The sequence below is a fragment of the Citrus sinensis genome, chromosome 5 (genome assembly GCF_022201045.2).
Source record: "Citrus sinensis cultivar Valencia sweet orange chromosome 5, DVS_A1.0, whole genome shotgun sequence".
Taxonomy (NCBI): domain Eukaryota; kingdom Viridiplantae; phylum Streptophyta; class Magnoliopsida; order Sapindales; family Rutaceae; genus Citrus; species Citrus sinensis.
The window spans coordinates 21,761,792-21,782,955 of NC_068560.1; the positions used below are offsets into that span (position 1 = coordinate 21,761,792).

The 21,164-nt window shown below is 32.5% G+C and overlaps 1 protein-coding gene across 1 annotated transcript; it reads left to right on the forward strand.

Annotated features, from left to right (window-relative positions):
- Positions 1-4,300: 4,300 nt before the first annotated feature.
- LOC102628709 (LRR receptor-like serine/threonine-protein kinase FEI 1) lies at positions 4,301-15,086 on the forward strand. Its single transcript, XM_006471494.4, has 14 exons — positions 4,301-4,470; positions 5,911-6,143; positions 6,717-6,849; positions 7,606-7,677; positions 7,782-7,853; positions 8,276-8,347; positions 8,888-8,959; positions 9,073-9,144; positions 9,362-9,459; positions 9,744-9,908; positions 10,033-10,365; positions 12,128-12,373; positions 13,271-13,404; positions 14,348-15,086. Exons 2-14 carry the CDS (start codon positions 6,047-6,049, stop codon positions 14,564-14,566), a joined length of 1,785 nt encoding a protein of 594 aa, XP_006471557.2. The 5' UTR covers positions 4,301-4,470; positions 5,911-6,046; the 3' UTR covers positions 14,567-15,086.
- The last annotated feature ends 6,078 nt before the right edge of the window (positions 15,087-21,164 follow it).

Below are 21,164 nucleotides of genomic sequence, written 5' to 3' on the forward strand. Positions count from 1 at the left end.
ATCCTTATTAAATTTGAATATCAAATAAATAATATATTAAATACCACAATATTTTAACATTTATAAGTAAAACTATATTCAAGTGAATACATAATTATTTTGGAATTTTAATATATCAAATACCATAAATTTCAAGTCATTAAGTTAAAAAACAAACGCCACCTTAGTTTGTATCTTAATTGATATGTTATCAATAAAATTTTATTATTTAAATTAAAAATAATAAGTTTTAATAATTAACTATCACTTAAGCTAATTAAATAGTGACACATAATTTACCACATCAATTAGAGTATAAATTAAGTATTTTAACTAAGCATAATATTTTTCTTATGTAGGGGAATTTTTTTTTTCCAAATTATATAGGAGACTTGAACCATTGTTTTTAAAGGAATTGTTAGTAGTTTTGTTTATACTTGTTCAATATGTGAGGAATGAAAGAGTAAAGATAAATATTCATTTAGTTTTTATATTTTGAATTAAATGTACGTCTAATTCTATATTTTAAGAAAAAAATATCCTGAGACACTCTTATTATTAGTAGTATTATAGCTCAAAGTTATTTATTTATTTAGTTTTACAATGATATCTTTTACATGTTGACTAATAGATGATGTGAGCCGGTGCAATAGTATTGGGAACATTAATGAAAAGAAAAAAAAAATTAATTTACCAAATTAATCCTAAAAATTGACAAAATATACAGGGGGCACAAATTATATCAGTCAACATTCTAAGGATTACTGTAAATGAAGAAGTATCTATTACATACAAATATATTATTGAGATCACACATTGATTATAGCTACAATTGCTTACATAAACTCTGCTGTTATGCAAATATCTAATTAGTTGTCATTACTCGCTGTAGCAATTTATCTTATCTTGTAACACAATGAAGCTCCGATTTTCTTAGTGAAATAATATGGGATTAGATACCATCCAATTCCTTGACACTTCCACATTACACGAAGGCAAATTTAATGAATTTTATATAAAGTAATTTCTAAACTCAATCAGTTGATATATAACAATTATTTAGGATTTTGAAAGGGCATTCATTTCAACATTAAAAAGTGAAACGCTGAAAGAGCAGTGCTACATATCTCAAATTATTTATTTCAAAAAATTTTCTCAAATGACATAGTATTCATCAATTGGTTAGTAAAAATAATATAATTAATTCACTTAGATTTTATAAAGAATTACCAACCAATTAATGAGTGACATATCATTTAAGATGGAATTTGAGATAAAAAATTTATGATATCTATCATTACTCAATGCTTAAATCAATGGAAAAAAATTAATGCAAATTTGGATTTAGCATTCCTTATGAAGGCATGTTGATACTTAACATATTTCACCAAATACATATAACGTTATCATTTTTTGGAGCGACGATCATAAGAGAATTTTTGTTTTTGTAACTTTTCACCTGGACATTTACATATTCCGTCGATGCACTTGCCATACTACCAGGAACTCCACCACATCTTGTGACGCAATCTTGATCAAATAAATATGCAAGGACTAAGCCTTTTGCTGCTCCTTTGGCTAAATCTAAATTAAAAATATTTGATTTCACGATGGCTTAGATATCTCATAATTAATGTCATTTTTAGTATAGAGATTGATATTTATAACTTAAAAATTATAACACCAAAATATTTAATAAACACATTTACTGTATTGATTTAAAAATTGAGTTGATTTTATCTCTTACTTATATGATTAAAAAATTATAATATTTACTATCAACTTTTATTTTATAATTATAATTTTTTTAACAACACCTATAACTTTTATCAACCAAGACTAAAGATAGACTTTTTAACTTTCGAAACTCCAAATAACCAAATAATGTTTTTGAAATTATTTGCTAGAAGCATTTTTGGAATAAAAACACGTGCTCTTAATGTACACACACATGCACACACCCCAAAAGATGTAATTAATATGTAATAGAAGAGCAGCCAAGAAAGCCAATTTCAGTCAAACGAGTTTTCCTCTTTTGCTTCGAAGTTGGTTCACTTGAGTAAAAAGAAACAAATGCCAATAAAGGGGGTGGTATTTAGAGTTTCAATTGGGAACATGCATGCTTGCTCGCTGGGTAAGTTTTTAATTCAATTGGTATGAAGTTCTAGAAATATATATGATATGTGTCTTATTTGCTTTTCATATTCATATCTTCAAGCAATATATGGCAATGTGTTGTAGCTTTGGCAAGGGTTTTTACTAGGACAGACGTATCCCAAATTCCAAAAACATTATTTGATTATGGCAAAGACATTTATGTAGTGAGTACTTACATGCTTACCAACCTTGTAAGTTTATTATTACTAATGCAATATATAGGCTGTGATAATGATGATTAAAGTTTACCCCTTGAGAGTAGTTCAGCTGGTTGTAAATGCTCATGGTCACCTAAATTAGAGTAATCATAGGGATAAGAGTTTAAATTTAGTGGATGAAGTTTCTCATCTCCACCTCAATCTTGAAAAAGAAATAGTAATTAATAGTTTGTGTATTTTGATAAAATTATTTAATTATTTTATTTCTAATACAAGTTTTTTTTAAAGGTAGGGGTTGTCGAGTTGATGTTTAATGGGTAAGATTTTTTATCCAAATCCAAACCTTTTAGGAAAAAAAGGGAAAAATAATTTGAGTAGATTTGTAAGGTACATTTGCTCTGTTGCACTTGATTATTTAAAATTGAATAAGTTGGAGTGGACTATATTATATTTGTATTTGGTGAGATTATTTTAACTTAAATTTTTAACACAAATCTTCAGTTATTAATTTCAAGCGATCCAATAAATATTAAAAGTCAAAATAACATTTAATGATGGTTATTTTTTTTATTGATTTTTAAGTAATTTTATTTGATTGACTACATGATTCATGAATTCAAGTTTTTAAGAAAAATAAGTAATTAAAAAAATCGAATTTAGACTTTGTTTGCCCCAATATTTTTAAAAATAAAAAATTAAATAATTATCACGCCTATAGTCACTCGTAATACTAGTAAATTCTATTGATAATAATTATTTTTCTTCAATATAATTTTTTTCCCCTTTTTGAGAGTATGCTATTTTGTTTACCTTGCACTAGGTTAATGAAGCGAAAAAGTACACCCAAAAAGCCCCGTTTCTTTAAAAAGAAAGAACAAGCAACGCGACGTTTGCAAAAGTGCAAATCATATCACAGTAACACACACTAATATCTGCGATGGCCATCGTTCGTTTTCAATCATCACAAAGCCTGAAAGCCCAAGCCGCGAGTGATGTGATGTAAAGTAAATCAACGGGTAAGTTGCACAGGATTATTGCTCTCTGCTTGGATTATAGTAGCGGGTAGTGGCAGCCACTTGCCATTTAGCCACTACTGCTCGGTCAATAACATTTCTATGACGCTTTTGTCCTTGTATAATTAAAATCTCTTTTCAGATGCAAGATGATGTAACTTGTAAGCCCCACTCAGTCAAGGATATTACTGTCCGCCCAAAAAAAAATTGTTCGTAGGAAATTCAGTGATGAGTAGACCAGAGTTTCTGCAATCGGTGGCGTGGGTCCCACTCATCATGGGCATTCCCGTTAGCCATTATCAATCATACGTTCACTTCAAAAAGATATTATCCTTCTAGGAAAAAAAACAGTGAATCTAAATGCTATTGTATACTTGCTTAGTTGCTTGTAACTTTCTAATTTTATCGTTATAAAAATAGCTTAAATTTTTTTAAAAAAATGTAATTTTGGAATTTCTTAATTAGGGTGTAAAATTTTTTAATAAAATCTTAATATCTATAATTTGATTACTTATCCATCTATATTAATTTTATCCTTAAATAAATAAAAAATAAGTTATATGTGGTTAAAAGAATTAATAAATTAATATTTGATATTAAACAGATAGTTTTGTTCTTCAAATTTTATGATATATTATTATTTCAGATAAATTTGAGTGCAATCTTATTTTTTTTTACAATTTCTTAAATAGTGAGATAATGACCCTCTTACTGAATTAATAATTAAAAAGGAATTTTGTTTTAGATAAAAAACCAAAATGATTATGAATTTAAAATAATAGGTGGGTGGTTTGACTGAAACAGGGTGTAGGGAGTGGACCAACGACCGACGTAGAGTAGTACAAGTACAAAAGCGGGTTCTTTAAGTAGCCGTAGATACAGAGAGGAAGCGTCGGTTGACACGTACGGAAGGTCTCACTCACACGTGCTAAAATACTCTTTTCTCATTGGCTGGGCTTTTATGTACCATCTTAATTCCGGGCATCTATTCCCCACACACTCCCAAATTCTCTCTCTAGAAAAGCTTAAGAACAAACATACTCTCCCTCTCTTCACCGTCACACAAATCTCTCACAAAATTTGTAAATTATTATTAGTAATATTTTTTTTTATCACTTTACAACTCAGGGCTTGCGTTTCTCTTCATAGATCAGAATCAGTAGGTGCGTCTTCGTTGTCATATCTCTCCTTCACTTCATTTTCATTTAATTTATTTAGAAAAAAATATTTTGAGTTTAAGATTCTTGAAATTTATGAAATTAATATGGTTAATTATCAGTTAAAATTATTTTAGACAACTTTTGCTTTGAAATGTTGTAGCTTTACTGTATGTTAACGAGTGTGAATTGCAATTGACTTTTATGGAATAATGTTATTTTTTTTAAAAAAAGCAAAAGAAAATATTTAATGTTTTGAGCTGTACACAAGCACTAATAATTAAAATTAATTGCTGATTTTGCTTAGTTTCGGTTCTAAGTGTTCTCAATTCTTGAGGCATTGTAGTTTTTTTGGGGTCAATTTTTTATTTAGGTTAATTTTGATTTTTCTTTTTATTGGTTTAGTTAGTGAAAATGCTGATGTGCTGTAATTTTCTTCTCTTAGGAATTGGTTTGAAAGTGATGGTTTGTTGTGTTTGTTTAACTGTAAGCTGGAATGCTGACATTTTAAAAAACTCAATTTTTGTGTGATTGTTCATTCTTTTATCTTGATCTTAGAATTCAACCAAAAAAATTGTGCTGCAAATGAAAATTTGAGTTAATTAGTATTAGAGATGGATAGATAGAAAATACTTTTAGCATGCAGTGTTTTTGATGAGCAATGCTAGTATGTTTCTATTCTTGGAAAATAATTACACAACGGAAGTGGCATGGTCTTGGTTTTTATGTGAACAGTGCTGTTTTCACTATGAGTGGCTTTAAAAGTGATGTGGCATGAAATTATCACTTGTTCTTTTAGAGCTATGAAATTTCGGTAACTTGTATGGAAGCCTTTGAACTTTCACCCTTCAAAACTTGTATGATATGATGTACTTTTAACCCCATTATTCTATAGTTAAATTACAGCTACGTAAGGGATGGAATCAGAGTAAATGATTCACAAAGATAGGAATATCCAGCAGAGACTATTTGAGATAAATGCTAAGAAGATTGTATTGAAAGAAGAAAGATTTACAATAGGTGATAAAAGTTGTCCAATAGCCACCAAAACACCCCAAGAGCTTACGATTAAGAGTGCGTTTCGGAAGAGAAAGCTTCTACCTTGAGAGGACTAAATAGAAACGACTATGCCTACTAGAGTTTCCAACATGATCTAATGTTTTCACCTGGTTGGTTACTTGAAATCCTGTTTAACATATATTTATGTATAGGGGTTTCTTCTTGGTTTTTGGCTTTTAAAAGTCTGTCAGTTAAATAATTGATAATTTGATTTGATTTTTGTTTCTTTTGGACAGGATAATAGTTTCTCTGATCTTTTCACAAGCATTTTATTAACAGTGTATTAGAATGTTCTTACTCTTTATAGGTGTGCAGTAAAGAGTATTAAATTGAATGAGGTCACTTTCTTATTTCTGATATTCTCATACTTTCTCTTCTTCTCTGCAGGAATAAAAAGTTTTCTTTCTTCTGCAATTGCTAAATGTCATCATCAACTGAGTAACCATATGTTACACGGAAGCATTCTGGAGCTTGCTGTATCAGATGATTTGTAGAAGCATTATTATGCTTGTTGAGTGCCACTATGGGCATGTATCAAATAAAATGTCGAGGGCAATGGCTTCTTTTCATTCTACTGCTCTGTATCATAATAAACAAAAGCAGGGCCATCAATTCTGATGGTATGGTGATATGTTTGTCTTTATCTTACATATTTAATTTTGGTTGTAATTATCAATTATACTGATGAATAAATTGTGATTTTAACTGTTAAAATTAGTACAAAATCGTAATTGTTAAGTATAGTATGATTCTTTTAACATTGGTACCCAAACCACTTGTTGCCCTTAAAGTTTGCTCAGAAGTTACCCCACCCAGTAAAAGTAATACTAGAGCTCAATCCCAGATTTCTATCCATATTAAAATGTTCCCTGTTATGTTATAGCCTAAAAAAATGAAAAATCATTAGTGGCGTCCTGCGTCCCATAAAAGTCGGGTAATCGGTGAGGTTGTGTTTTGATCCTTGCTTGCTTGATTTTAACAAAGAAAAGATTAAAAAAATGGTTCTAAGAATTAGTAGGCTGGTTAGTGAGTGCATTTCTAGCTGGGATGCTTTAGAACATAGTTCCCAGTGTCTTTTGCTGGCTTGGCCTTTGGTTTGTAAAAGGACGGATGCCGTCTTAAGTTGTCATCATGTCCTCTCTCTCTTTCCAATTGATATTTTAAGAATGTGAAATCCTCTTTTTGATGTGCAGGTGAGGCACTTCTAAGCTTCAGGACAGCGGTGGTTAGTTCAGATGGTTTCCTTAATCAATGGAGACCAGAGGATCCTGACCCTTGTAACTGGAAAGGAGTGAAATGTGATAAAAACAAGAGAGTAATAACTTTGTGAGTTTGAAAATAGCCCACATCTATCTTCATTCCTTTGTTAAGTGATATTTGATGAATTTTTGTCTTCATATTTGCTGCTACTTAACTTAATACTCGAAGCATGGACATTAGTAATATATGTTATGAAAAAAATATACTTCCATGTTGATTGTGGTGTTGCCTTGTTTTGAACATATTACTTTTAAAGTTTGTGTGTGTTTATATGAAGGATGAAAAGGAAAAAGCTTATATTCATTGGTTAGTTTCAGTTATAAGTTTATTCCTAAAATCTTTAGCATGAACTAATCTGCTGTTTGAAGTTTTTATTGAAATGTTTGTGATTTTGATCCATCCAGAATTCTGTTGTAGAACATGTTGCTTGAGTGCACAATAGTTGCAGTTGCTCAAGTGTTAAACTTTTTTGTATAGGTGTATTTCATGACTAGGACTTCATGTCTTCCAATGATCAACCGTATTCAGTGTTTTTAATTTAAATGGATAGACTATCTTTGGGATATAAAACATGCTTTCGCTGTTTATCTATTTCTGCCCAAGGGCATATATACCGTCATTAATTAGTTTTTGCGTTGTGAAGCTTTGATGAACCAAATCTTGTTGCTGCTCATGCAATATGATATATGCAATTAAAATTCTAGAAAAATGAACATATGATGCTTAAATGATACCCTATTTAACAAGTTTTTGTCCTTGTCAAAGTCTTTCAGATTGAAATTATGGCACTTATTATATATCTTGTTGTATTTTGGTATCCAGGAGCCTTACCAATCACAAATTGAGTGGACCAATATCAGCTGACCTTGGGAAGCTTGATCAGCTAAAGTTTTTGTATGTTATCAAGGGACTTTCTTGTTGTTTTGGTAGTTGATGCTTCTTTGCTGTATTCAAATTAAACTGCTGCTACTGATGCTTTGCATCATATCTCCTTGTAGAAATCTTCATAGCAACAACTTTTATGGGGAAATTCCTTCGGAATTGGGAAACTGCACAGAGTTGCAGGGATTGTAAGTTCCTTGGCTTATCAGTTTGTCCTTTTAATGACTAATGATAATTTATTGTACCAAAGTTTTATGAACAAAATGATGACTTATTATATTCGTTTTCTCATCTATAAGATTTTGACCCAAAGCTGTGGAAGAGAAGTGTCCTTGTTCTTCCTGTCTAGATCCATCAGTGGTTGTGACTTATTACATGGTTAATAGACGTTGCTAGATCTGTCTAAATATCTTAGATTTACTGATTCTTCTTACATTTTTCTTTTGAAGAATTTTAACTGAGAACCTGTAAATATTAGTCAAGTAATTATTTTAAGCTGAGTTTTACGGAGGAAACCATCTTTAATAGCTGTATGTGTGCTTTCGTTTCTTCATTGACTTGCTAATTTCTTTCAATTGATAGTAAATTGTTGATCTTGCTTCCTTTATAGATCCTTGCAGGGCAATTACTTGAGTGGATCAATTCCAAGTGAACTGGGAAATCTATCGAATCTTCTGAATCTGTGAGTTGATTGTTTTATGCTAATCAATTTTAGTCATTTTATACAAGTAGCATTCAAGATATATTCAATAGAATTAGAGGCTTCATCCAGGAAGGTTGTATTGCATTTGAAACCTTTTATTTGTGGAACACTTTTCCTATTCACTGTTATTTTCCTCCAACTATGGTTAGTTCAACTTTCATTGTTCTTTTACGGAAAATCAAAGACTGATCATAATTTTAGGATGTATGTTCAATAGTAAATGCCCAAAATTCTGATAAAAAGATATCAATGCAAAAAATACACATGTAGTTATTCTCGAACTTCAAGAGTTGGTGGTGTTCAACCCCTGGTTCATAAAATACTATTTAGTTAATTCAATAATGATTCAGCTCTTATTGCAAAGGATTTGCAGCTTTGCCTATGATGTATAGCTGAGCAAATGAAAATATCTAAATCTAAGGTATTCTTTTTGCCTCTATGTGAGGAGTAGCCAAACATAACTTGGGAACTTATTGGTACTGGTAAATGTAATTAATTTGATGTTACTTTGAATTGTAGGGATATTTCAAGCAACTCGCTCAGTGAATATATACCTCCTTCGCTTGGGAAATTACAGAGATTGATTACCTTGTGAGTAGCCTTGATGCAATCTATTGGTGTTTGATAATAGAGTTTTTTGGGCCAGAGTTTTGAATTATTTGAATGTGACCTTAATATTAATGACCTATCTAAATGATCTGAAGCAATGTGTCCAACAACTTTCTGGTCGGAGCAATACCATCTGATGGAGTGCTTACCAAATTTTCCGAAAGCTCGTAAGTATAACCTGCCCCTACTTCTGTTGTAGCAGATTTTGGATCATTTAGAAATTATCTAAGGATTCTTTCAAATGCCGCTGTATTTGATATTGGGAACTGCAATTTGACACAACCACCAGCGCACTTAAATTTGGCATTTAATAGTACTTTACTGCTGGAAAACCAAAGGATCTTAGTATGTTGTTATATACTAAAATGTCTTATTACCTTGCAGCTTCTTTGGAAATCGTGGTTTATGTGGGAAGCAAATAAATGTAACATGCAAAAATGATAGTGGAGGATCTACAACAGATTCCCAATCTCCTAACTCAGGTAAATCAGTATGTAATTGTATATAGTTATTTGATGCTTTACTCATGGGAAACGCTTGAATGGCATGTTTGAAATGTTGTGATGCATAGGAATCACCTTCCATGATTAAAAATGTTGATATTATTGCTGATTTTGGTATAATTACAATATATTCTGTAAGAAGCTCATAGTGTCTTTGGGAAATTGATTACCTTTCTGCTGAAAGCTTTTGTATTTCTGATGACATTATTTCATATTAATCTCTCATGCTTGACTTGCATTGTCTGATAATTCAACTTTTATAGCTCAAAATCAAGGTGGAAAGAAGAACTCTGGCAGGCTGCTTATTAGTGCATCAGCAACTGTGGGTGCTCTTCTTCTGGTGGCACTTATGTGTTTCTGGGGTTGCTTTCTTTATAAGAAGCTTGGTAAAAATGAGAGCAAAGGTCTTGCAAGAGATGTTGGTGGAGGTGCTGCTCTTAATCACCTTGTGAAGTATCATTTGAAAATTCTGTTTGAGCCTTTCTCATCTATGTTATTATGCCTTCTTGAGTTCCGAGAATTTAATCTCTCTATAAATTCTTCTTGCTGTAGGTGCATCAATTGTTATGTTTCATGGAGACTTGCCATATTCTTCAAAAGACATCATAAAAAAATTGGAAACTTTGGATGATGATCACATAATAGGATCTGGGGGCTTTGGAACTGTTTACAAATTAGCAATGGATGATGGAAACGTATTTGCTTTGAAAAGAATTGATAAGTTGAATGAGGGCTTTGATCGGTTTTTTGAAAGGGAGCTTGAAATTCTTGGAAGCATAAAACACCGGTATTTGGTGAATTTGCGAGGATACTGCAACTCACCTACATCAAAATTGTTAATATATGACTTTCTACCTGGTGGCAGCCTTGATGAAGCTCTTCATGGTGAGATACTATTTTCTTGAGTTTCTCTTCTTGCATCACTTGTTTCCATATTGGAACAAATGAATCTAGCTCACACTAATTTTGGCATAGGCATTTAGTAGAGGAATATTTATCATGTTTGAGGTCCAATGTTTGTATGTGTGTTTGGTAGCCTTCTCCCAACCGCCTATGATCAATGAACTAATAAAATGCATGGTGATATATTTAGTCTTGATTCACTAATGTCATTTTAGTGTCTTTCCACCACAACAAATAAACCATAGACTCATCATTGATACCTCTGAGTAGAGCATCACCAAAAGCCTCTTCAAATGAGATTTCACTACGTATTTGAAGAGTCACATTACCATAAAGAGTTCCAAAAGACTCTTCCAATGAGATTCTTAAAATAAGATTGTCCTTCTCTGAAGAGAGAGAAGCACTATCTCATTTGAAGAATCTCATTTGGAGAATCTCTTGGAGCATTTAATTTAGTATTATATTATTTATCTCATTATTCTTGAAGAGAGAGAAGTGTTATAATTGCTCTTATTTTGTTAGGGAAAGAAGTTTGATTAAAGTAATAGAAACTTATTTTTATTTGAGGAGTCTTTTGGGAAATGACTTATTTTTTTAACTCTTCTACTTGCCATATGGGTAAGTACATAAGTATTTGAAGAGTTAAATTAGTTTGGTGGTGCTCTTATTGCCCAATCTGATAACTTTTAGTGGTTTGGATGCAGAGCATGAGAAGGAATTTTTAGTTTTAGAAAGATCAGTTTGACATTCTGGAGGTGTTAAATTATTACTTGATTAATGATTGTGGTTCTAAGCTTTCTCCGGTGGCCTGTTTCTTTGATAAATCATGGCAAAGTAAGGATTAGGGTTTGCAGCTATCTTTATTCTTCCTTATCGAGTTCCTAATTATAATCAGATGGTGAAGTTGTTATTAGCCCTTCATATTTCAATGTGTTTGGATAGCAGCTGCTATGTGACTGTCCCTAGTTCACGAGCACATTTGGAAGCATCATTAAATGCACTCATTTTTCTGCTTGATGGGCATTCTACATTACTGAGTTTAATTCTAATTTCATCTCTTATGATTTTGGAAATCAAATTAATTTTATCTTTTAGGAGTTAGTATCTCTGTGGAGTAGTCTAGGGGAGTCTTCTGAGACTATTGATTTTTCCTTCTTCTTGAAGCAACTATCTCCGTTGAGTAGTCTAGGGGAGTCTTCACAGACTATTGATTATTCCTTCTTTTTTGAAGCAAGTCTATAGGGCAGTTAAAAGAAATAATTCATGGTACAAATTTCTTTATGTTTACTGTTTTGAAAATACTTGATGAGGATGAGATGAAGATGTAAGCAGTTCATAAAAAAGAATTTAGTTCTGCTCTTGACTGGAGATGAACCTTGTCTGAATTTTATGCAGATCAGTAGTTTTTTGTGCCTTGAACCCATGTGTTTGCTGGCATATTCAAACCTTAATTCATTCTGATATGGAACATAGGCATTCTCCAAGTTTTAAATTAATAAAGCATTTCTCCTGATCATATTTGGGCAAATGTCTTTCCAAGGAAACCATATAGCGGGTAGATGTAGATATATGATACACTAGATGTTGTTATTCATTTATGTGGTCCCACAATGTGGAAGTCAATGCCATTTGATGTTCAATTGCAGACTAAGTCATGTTTAACCACTTGTGCATTCTGTTAGTTTGTTGCATTAATAATTTGTTTAATTTTATGAAAAATTAATGTTTTATAATGATTGTACAGAAAGATCTGAGCAGTTAGATTGGGATGCACGGTTAAATATTATAATGGGAGCAGCAAAAGGACTGGCCTACTTGCATCATGACTGTTCTCCTAGAATCATACACCGTGACATCAAATCCAGCAACATTTTGCTTGATGGAAATTTGGAGGCTCGAGTATCTGATTTTGGACTTGCTAAACTTTTAGAAGATGAAGAATCTCACATTACGACCATTGTTGCAGGAACATTTGGTTACTTGGCTCCAGGTAAGGATTGTACAAACGGTTGAAACTTAGATTTCATGTTTACCATTATGAAGCATATGTCTCTTTGTAGGCTTGCATTGTGGCAGATCATATTGGGTGCACCAAACTAGTTGAAAGAGCATTGATCAGATGTTGACATGTCAGCCTACTGTGTTCAGCCAAAATTTTATTGGAACTAATTAAAAGAAAGTTAAAAATGAAATTTTACATGGGTTGATCTGTGTGTCGTTTGTTACTCTTTTTTTTTTTTTTTGGTTTGATAAGAAACTCAAAAATGTACTAGTATTTCTTTTGTTACTTACGAAGAAGATATAGTTTGCATAAAGAAAGGAAAAGAAATTGGCAGAATCTCCAAGCCTTTCATGAAAAATGTATGCTGTGCAACTCCATCCTAATAATCAATAGCAAAACAATGATCTGGCTTCTTCTTTGGATTTCACATCCAATTACAGTAACAAGTGACCTTTTACTTCGCTAATAGAAGTTCCGAAAATCTGTTTCTATATAATAAGAAGATAGCATGCTTAAAAAATGTTTTAAAACAAGAGGTATTGGCCATGTTGAAAGCTTTCTCCGTGAGTCTTTAAAACCATGAAATCTAGAAAATTCTTTTATTTTTTGCTCTGCACATAATTAATCCGGGATTGGAATCATCTGAAGTCAGCTTGATTTTGACATATAGCACACAACACAAAGTGTGATGTAAAGGCATTCATATCAGCTGTTGAAACACTGACTGTAATTTTCTTTGGCTTCTGACCTGAGAATATTAAGGGATCGATTCCAGGTGTACTTATGCTGTCTGGCTTTCATTTTGTAACGCTGGACTGTATGTTATAAATAGTTTTCTTGATATCTTTCTAAAATCATTTTTGTGTGCTTATGCATCCATTGTAGAGTACATGCAAAGTGGTAGAGCTACAGAAAAGACTGATGTTTACAGCTTTGGGGTCTTGGTGCTTGAAGTTTTAAGTGGAAAGCGGCCTACTGATGCATCTTTTATTGAGAAAGGCCTCAATATTGTTGGTTGGGTATGATTTCTTTCTTTATCCATTGAAAAATGTTGCTTCTGCTCACTTTTTCTTTGTATTCTGGGATCATTTGCCATAACCAGATATTGAAGTTTGGCTCTGTGATAAATAAATTTGATAAGCTCAACTGTGATAAAATTTAAGAGAATGCTGCTTTCATTTTTTCATAAGCTGAAAATTGTCTGGTGGTGTTTTATTGTCTCCCTTGGGATATTGACTGTTGAACTACAAGGCTTTATGGTATTCTTATCTCGCCAGATTGTATCATCGCGAACGATGTCCTTGTTCCATTTACTGTACTCGTTCTACTTTTTCTGAAATTGCAACTAATTCATGGGTGCAGCCAAACATAAGACGAAATGCTTCCCTTATATTTTAATTTAATGTATGTTGTGTTTCTGTTTGTGGAAGATTATCTACAATGTCTGCAGCACTGTAACTGAGAAATAAATTGAGAAGAACAAACAAATTTCAATTCTTTTTCTCCTTTTTGGGGTATAAATAATGACCTGATTGCTCTTTTTTGTGCCGATGTGAAAGAGCAACACGCATCATGTCGTCATGGAAGAATTGATCAATTCTTTTAGGAAATATGCTCGCTCCCAATATGGAAGCCAATATTTTTCTCCCATAATTTTTAAAAGTTCACCAAAAATTTCAACAAAATTTAAGCCAAAATCTTCTCCTGCACAAGGGATGTCTATTTAGTATTTATTGGAACTGCAAAACCCTAGGTGCATATGGATCTTGGACCTGTTGCATTTTTATTTGTTCACTTCCATCGGTTGAACTTCTGCCGTTGTCTGTTAGTGCAAATCAATTGTTTATTTACTGCCTTTTAGTTTGAGCATTGCTAAATCTAATCACTCTTTCATTTAGTAGTCTTGTTTATTGCTATAGATACAAATATTTCCCTAGCCCTAATCCATATTTATTTGTGCAGTTGAATTTCCTAATATCGGAGGATAGGCAACGAGAGATCATTGATCCAAATTGTGAAGGGGTTCAGTCTGAAAGTCTTGATGCCCTGCTTGCAGTAGCCACCCAGTGTGTATCTTCCAGCCCAGATGATCGACCCACCATGCACAGAGTGGTCCAGATTCTTGAATCTGAGGTCATGACCCCATGCCCAAGTGACTTTTACGATTCCAACTCAGATTGAAAACTTTGCGGTGACAATGAAGACATATTTGAGTTTGCATCCGTGTTAATGCAGTTTGTAGAATATTTTGGATGATGCCAGCAGTGAAAAGGTGACTAAAAGTCTGCAACAGTTCGGCTTCTCCATTTTATTTATTCATTCTTTGTGCAGATTTATGAAAAATGAAGATGCAGTGCTTCGTGCTATCCGCTTGAACCCCCTCTCCAAGTATTTGATTAGTCTTGATGGAATTCTCGGTTAATTTACCTACTTCTGGTGTCCTCATTCTGCATGGAGTGGGTGCAGATGTTTTTTTCCTCTCCACGTGATCTGGAAATTCCACTTGCAGTATGACTCAATTATTCATTTTTTTTTTTCATTTTCTTTTCTTGAAAGCTGTAATCACTCTTGCATTTGTTCTCTCTAATTAATTGTAAATGTATTTGTATAAGTTCAAAAGTTTGGCCTCTGAAAAAGATGGTCTGATTTATGCCATTTTTGTAAAATATGTTTCATCTCAATAATCAGTTCCATTAGGTGAGGCAGGTGTCTTTATTGTGATATTGTATCTGCCACTTGTATTAAGGTTTATCTTCAGAAGGTTTATTATTCTCATGTTCTAGGAAGGGAGTGAATCCTCAGTTGAATTTCTGTGTGTTATTGATTATGGCTGAAGTTCTTAGCCAGAAGCCCAGAACTGTAAGGAAGAGGATTGAATCTTCAATGCATGTTGAACGACTTGGTGTGCCGCTACCCTCATCAGAGTTGGCGCAGTGAATGATTCTAACAACCCGAAGTTGACTTTTGGGATTAGGGTAGTCTAAGTCAGCTTCTACTCAACTTCTTTTACAGTTTGGATTTGGGTTTAACATTGGATGGGACTGTGAGTTCACCAGTAACAACTTCCTTCTCGGCTCCTCTGGCACTGCTTTTCAAACCCAAAAATGAGTTGAAATCACATTATTGTGTTATTTTATCCTAGCTTTATGAGTTTGCTTGACTTGACTTGCACTTAGGCTTTGTGGATAACTCTTTCTAGACCCAAAAACATCCACGCCTCCCGTGTTGGATCGGAAGAAACAAGAAAGGAGATGAGAGGAGAATACTAAAGGGGATAGGAGATGAGGGGAAGTGGGTGGAATTTCATTTTATTATTTAGTTTGATATGAAAATTATTTTTTTAATTATTTTCTTTTCCTCTTCTTTTCTGTCTAGGGCACTTCTTTTATTTTTTTTTTCAAACGAAGCATGGTTGTTAAAATATTCACATTTCCAAAGAAATAAGATTTCTTGAAAAGAGTACTATAATTGATAAGCCCAATATTTAAGTAGTGGGCTTGATCATTTTGAGTCGGGAAGTAGAATCATCATAAGTTCATAACCTCTAGAGATAAACGAATTCTTGATAGTTTTGGATCACCCAACACTTAAACATATATGTGGTTAATGGATTGGAATGTCATGAAGCTCATAAGCTCTTCTGTAACCATGCGTTTACATCAAACCATTGCCCAACAAATCTACGGGAGGTCTTAAAGCTTATATTGAATTATGCCAATGGCAATCCATTGGCACTCAAAAGTATTGGTTGTTTCCTTCGTGGGAAAAATTAATAGACTGGAAAAAGCATTGGAGAACTTAAATCGAATTTCTGACCCTCATATTAAAGCCATAAAAGAAGAGTTTATTTCTGGACATTGCGTGCTTCTTTGCAGGAGAGCGAAAAGAGTTTGTAATAAGAATACTAGACGATTCTAGTTTTGTGCATTAGGCATTGAGTGTTCTTCTAAATATATCAAATTACAGTAAGCTTTGCGAATGCATGATTTATTGCAAGAGATGGGTTGATAGATTGTTCACCAAAACGTAGTAGATTGTGGTACCATGAGGATACCTATCACGTATTGCAGAAAAATAAGGTAAGATTACTATTTAAGTTTTTATGGGGCTAGAAGCGGCCATAATTTTCTCAACCACAGCAGTGTTTCAGTAAATTTTATTGTTACCAAAACATCATTATTAATTAAAAAATATATTAGTGTAAACAAAATAACTTGAAACATAAAAAAAAAACAAAATTATTGTTTGCATTCAATGTCATTTCATTTAAACCATTTGTCAAGCATCATTTTGGATTTGAAAGTTATTCGAATAGAACGAGTACTTTTTTATATATGGTTTACTATGAGTGCAGTCGGGGTTCAGGATTGAATAATCATCCTCAAACTAAAAAACCTTAGGTCAGTGTTTTGAGGCATTAATTAAGCGCTGTATATCGTTTGGCTCCTTGATAAGCTCTATTAATTCAATGTAAGCACCATTGTGATCTTCGAATACTAATAAAATTAACTAATTTTGCGATTTACGACCTTATTAGAATAGGTAATAATGGTGATTTATGAATTTATTTTTTATGTTGTCAGCACCTGGATTAAAGTTTTAGAGGGGGAAAAAATTGAAGAAGACTAAAAGGATGCAAAAAAAAAAAAAAATTAGCTGAACGAGTGCAGGTTGTTTTCATTTAAGGGGCTCTTTATAAATTTTAGATTTTTTTTTTTCCTTGAAAAATTTTACGCCAACTCATTCTTTGCTTCTTTTCTGAAGGGGACCGATGCAATTGTAGGAATATTCTCGAATTTGTTCAGAATAAGAGACGTATGTTTACATTCTCGAGCTTTTGAAAAAAATGTCAAATCTTAGATTGCTGAAATTCTATACGCAAAAGTATGATGGTGTTCCAATTATAAGCTCTCGAGTGCAACTTCACCAAAGTTTGGAATGTCTTCCTGAAAAATTGAGAAATCTTTATTGGCGTTAATATCTTTTAAAAATACTACCATCAGATTTTGAATTGGAGAAATTGATTGAGCTTAGCTTGCCTTATAGTAAAATTGAGCAAATTTGGAAAGGAGAAAATGTATAATGTATTATTATTCCTTTCTTTAAATATATATAATGAATAACTTTAAAATTTACTGATGCTAATTTAATATAGTAATTATGTATCTTTCATTATAATGAAGCTCTCAAGTTAAAATTTGCGGATCTTCAGCACTCCCAGTATCTCAGTAGAATCGCAGAACCATAAAAAACCCCAAATCTTAAAGACAGTAAATCTTTCAAATTGTGAAAGCATGTCTTACATTCCCCGTATATACACAACTTCAACCAGCTCAGTATGTTGTATTTCATGAGATGCAAAAGTGTTTGGGTTTTTTTTTTTTTTTCCAATTATTTCAAGCAACAGTCATTTTGTTTCTCCTAAAACAATTGACTTGTCCGGATGTATTAATTTTGCAGATTTTTCACAGATTTATGGGAATATAACAAAGCTAGACTTAAGCGAGACCCCAATAAAAGAAACTCCCTCATCAATAGAGTGCCTAGCTGATCTTAAAACGTTGCGTTCGAGTGAGTACACGAGGCTGAAGAGGCTTTCCAACAAGCATTTGTAAATTGAAATCTCTTCTTGAGCTTTATCTTTATAACTGCTCAAACCTTGGAAGTTTTCTAGAAATCATGGAGAAAATGGAACGTTTAAAGATATAAATTTAGCAAGGACGGCTAATTACAGAGGTGCAATCTTGATAGTCTTCCGGATAACATTAGCAATTTAAAATCTTTGAGGTACATCTCTTCTAATGGATCAGCCATTAGTCCTCTATCGGAGATTTGGTTGTACTTAAATATCTATCGTTTTCTCGATGCAGAGGTTTGGTATCATTGCTTCCAATATTATTGTCAGGTTCAGGTTTTATCGAATTTGTAACTTCTAAATATAAGAGACTCTGCTCTAATGGAAAATTTCCAAAATATTGTTTGTTAATCCTCATTGAAAATTTTAAATCTAAAGGCTTGTTTGTTAAATACTTGAAGTATGAAATTCATTTTTTTTAATTTATGTTTGATTTTGAGATAATTACATCTGAATGAAAAAAAAAAAAAAAAACTTTTGTGATATCTATCTAAATGAAAAAAAAAAAAAAGCTAAATGAGAAGTAAATAATCCCTTTTTTTGTTTTGAGTTACAAAAACATAAATGCTAACTAGTCATGTTTAAGATATTTTTTATTTATAAAAACAAATTAGATAATACTTATACTCATTATCGAAAAATGAAAAACAAACATGTTATTCATACAATTCAAACTTATTCAAGCCTCAGATAAGCACATATCCATTTTGATTCCAGACCAAAAAAATAAATACCTCCTTAAGTGGGGATAACTTTGAGAGTTTACTTGCAAATTTCAAGCAACTTGCAAGGCTGGAATATCTTGACTTGAACGGTTGCAATATGCTTCAGTGCTTCCATTGTTTCTGTATGTTTCCGAAGTAAGGAATTGCAAGCGGCTCCAATCTTTGCCAGAGCATAGATTTCATGTGTACCAATTGCCTGAAACTGAATGAAAACGCAAACAACAGCAGTTTGGCAGATTCAGAACAAAGGATTCAGCATATGATAAATGCACCACTGAGACTATTCTATGAAAAGGTAACCCTCCTCACTTTCTCTGTCTCATCTTTGCATTTGATCATCTGGTATTCAGATCCTCTACTTATCTTGCTTCTTGGCCTGCCGTTTTAACATCCACTGACTGGTCGTCACTGAAAAACAAAAACAATAAAATGATACATCTAAACCATACATACAGAAAATGACAAAACATCACGCAATTGGCATTCTACTTCTAACAATTTTCCACAAGCTGAGCTATTTCATATCTCTCTATAAATTATGATCCATGAGTGGACCACTAATGCATGCATGTTTATTATCACTTGTGACTGCTGGTTCAACCTTCAGATAAGTTTGTGATAAAGGCATCTATGAGTACAATGGAAAAATTACATGAACTTATGTTATCAATCATTGTTTTGACTTCTCATGATAGAATTCAATGCAACATAAAACATTGATATATTTGTACCTTACCATGCCATGTTGTGAACCTAGAAGCAATGCAAATTGCAAGGAACATATCAAGCTATCTACTATATATAACAAATTCTTACTAGCCCACAATGCTCGCCGCCACATTGATCAAGTAACACTACTATTTCATTTCCAAACTGGCATATATAATCTAATGTTGAACAAACCAAATTGGGAATCATCATTCCTTACATTAAGCTGTCATTCGTACCTGCTGGTCCTTGAGCAAAGTTGCATATATTTCCATCAAGGCAGCTTCCCCTTAGCTATCAGTTCCGACAGAGCTTTGTTTTCCCATCACCAGCTTTGGATTCATTCGATCACAGATACTCCGAATTAGCAAGCCCCTTGTTGTGTTCCCATTGAACAGACCAACTTTTGTTATCCATAGAAGATCCACCACTCAAAATGCTTATCACCGAGCTATTCCTAAACTGAGTAGAAACTTCCGCACATCTCTCAGCATTTACATGAAGAAATTGACACCTATCCTCGTATTTGCAAGTTTTCTGATAACAGAACTGTCTACAAAGCTGAATTTCGTTAGGCAATCTAGTCTCTCCATTCCTAGCAAAGTGACATTGATTCCCGTATTTGTAATTGCCTAATTGGGGTTTTGGCAACAGCCTGGTCTTAAATTTACCACTGCTTACTTTATTCAGTGCCACTGGCATCCTCTGATAAGGAACAACATTTTCACAACTTTTAGCCTTGTTAGTCAAATCACATTCAACGGGATAGTGAAGCAGCATTTCACTAACAGATTCAATTTGACTACTCAAATTGATGCACATATAGGAATTTGAAATCACTTTTTCTTGTAACATTTGATGACCTAGATGAAAGTTCTTGGATGGAAATTATTTAATTTGATTTGAATTCCAACAAATTCAAGAAACCCCAGATAGTAACTAAACAAAAATCAACCAATGATATGCAATTGGTTTCTTTCTTTTTGGCTTTTGGAAGGCCATGGAGATCTGGAGTGGGCTGTAAGTAACAGCCTTCATCACTGGAATGACAGATTTGCAGAAGATGATACATGGGGAAGGATTGAAGTATTGAACAAATCAAATTATATCCATTGTGATGAATCAAAAATAAAAAAAACAGTTTTGACTTTATAATAAAATTTGATGTTATCATTACATCTTTTATTAAAAAATAAAATTAACATCAAGAATGATATTATTATTTTTTTAATGTTACCAAACTAATCAATCTATGAAAATTATAAATTGTGAAGAACAAATATATGCACCACTTAAAAGGATATTTATGTCAAACTATTAGCTTTTAAGTTTTTCTCTTCAAATGTTGAAAAAGAAAAAATAAACATGTCATTCAAATATTTTCATTCAAACCTATTTAGATTTCAGATAAATTCAGATCTATTCAGATTTCAGATAAAAAAACAAACGCAACCTTAGTATAGTGTAGAGCTTTTTTAGTGTAGCATTTTAAAAGCAGATTTTTTTTTTAAAAAAATTATTATTTATTTGGTTGTTTTGCTTAGGAGAGTGATTAAAGCTCCAAAATCTTTGATCAATCAAGTTTTTTGTTTTTGTTTTTTTTGTTAGTAAAACTTTTAACAAAATTTTTTTTATTCATTTGATCGTCTATTAGAGTTTTTATTAGTAAGTTATATAAAGTTCTTTAATTTTTTTTATTAGTGCAACTTTT

Bases quoted from the DNA above. Each gene is read 5' to 3' on its own strand.
- LOC102628709 (XM_006471494.4), top strand. From the start codon at position 6,047: ATGGGCATGTATCAAATAAAATGTCGAGGGCAATGGCTTCTTTTCATT. The intron at 8,348-8,887 runs GTGAGTTGATTG...TTTGAATTGTAG, and splicing joins CTATCGAATCTTCTGAATCT to GGATATTTCAAGCAACTCGC. The intron at 9,909-10,032 runs GTGCTGCTCTTA...TTCTTGCTGTAG, and splicing joins TGCAAGAGATGTTGGTGGAG to GTGCATCAATTGTTATGTTT.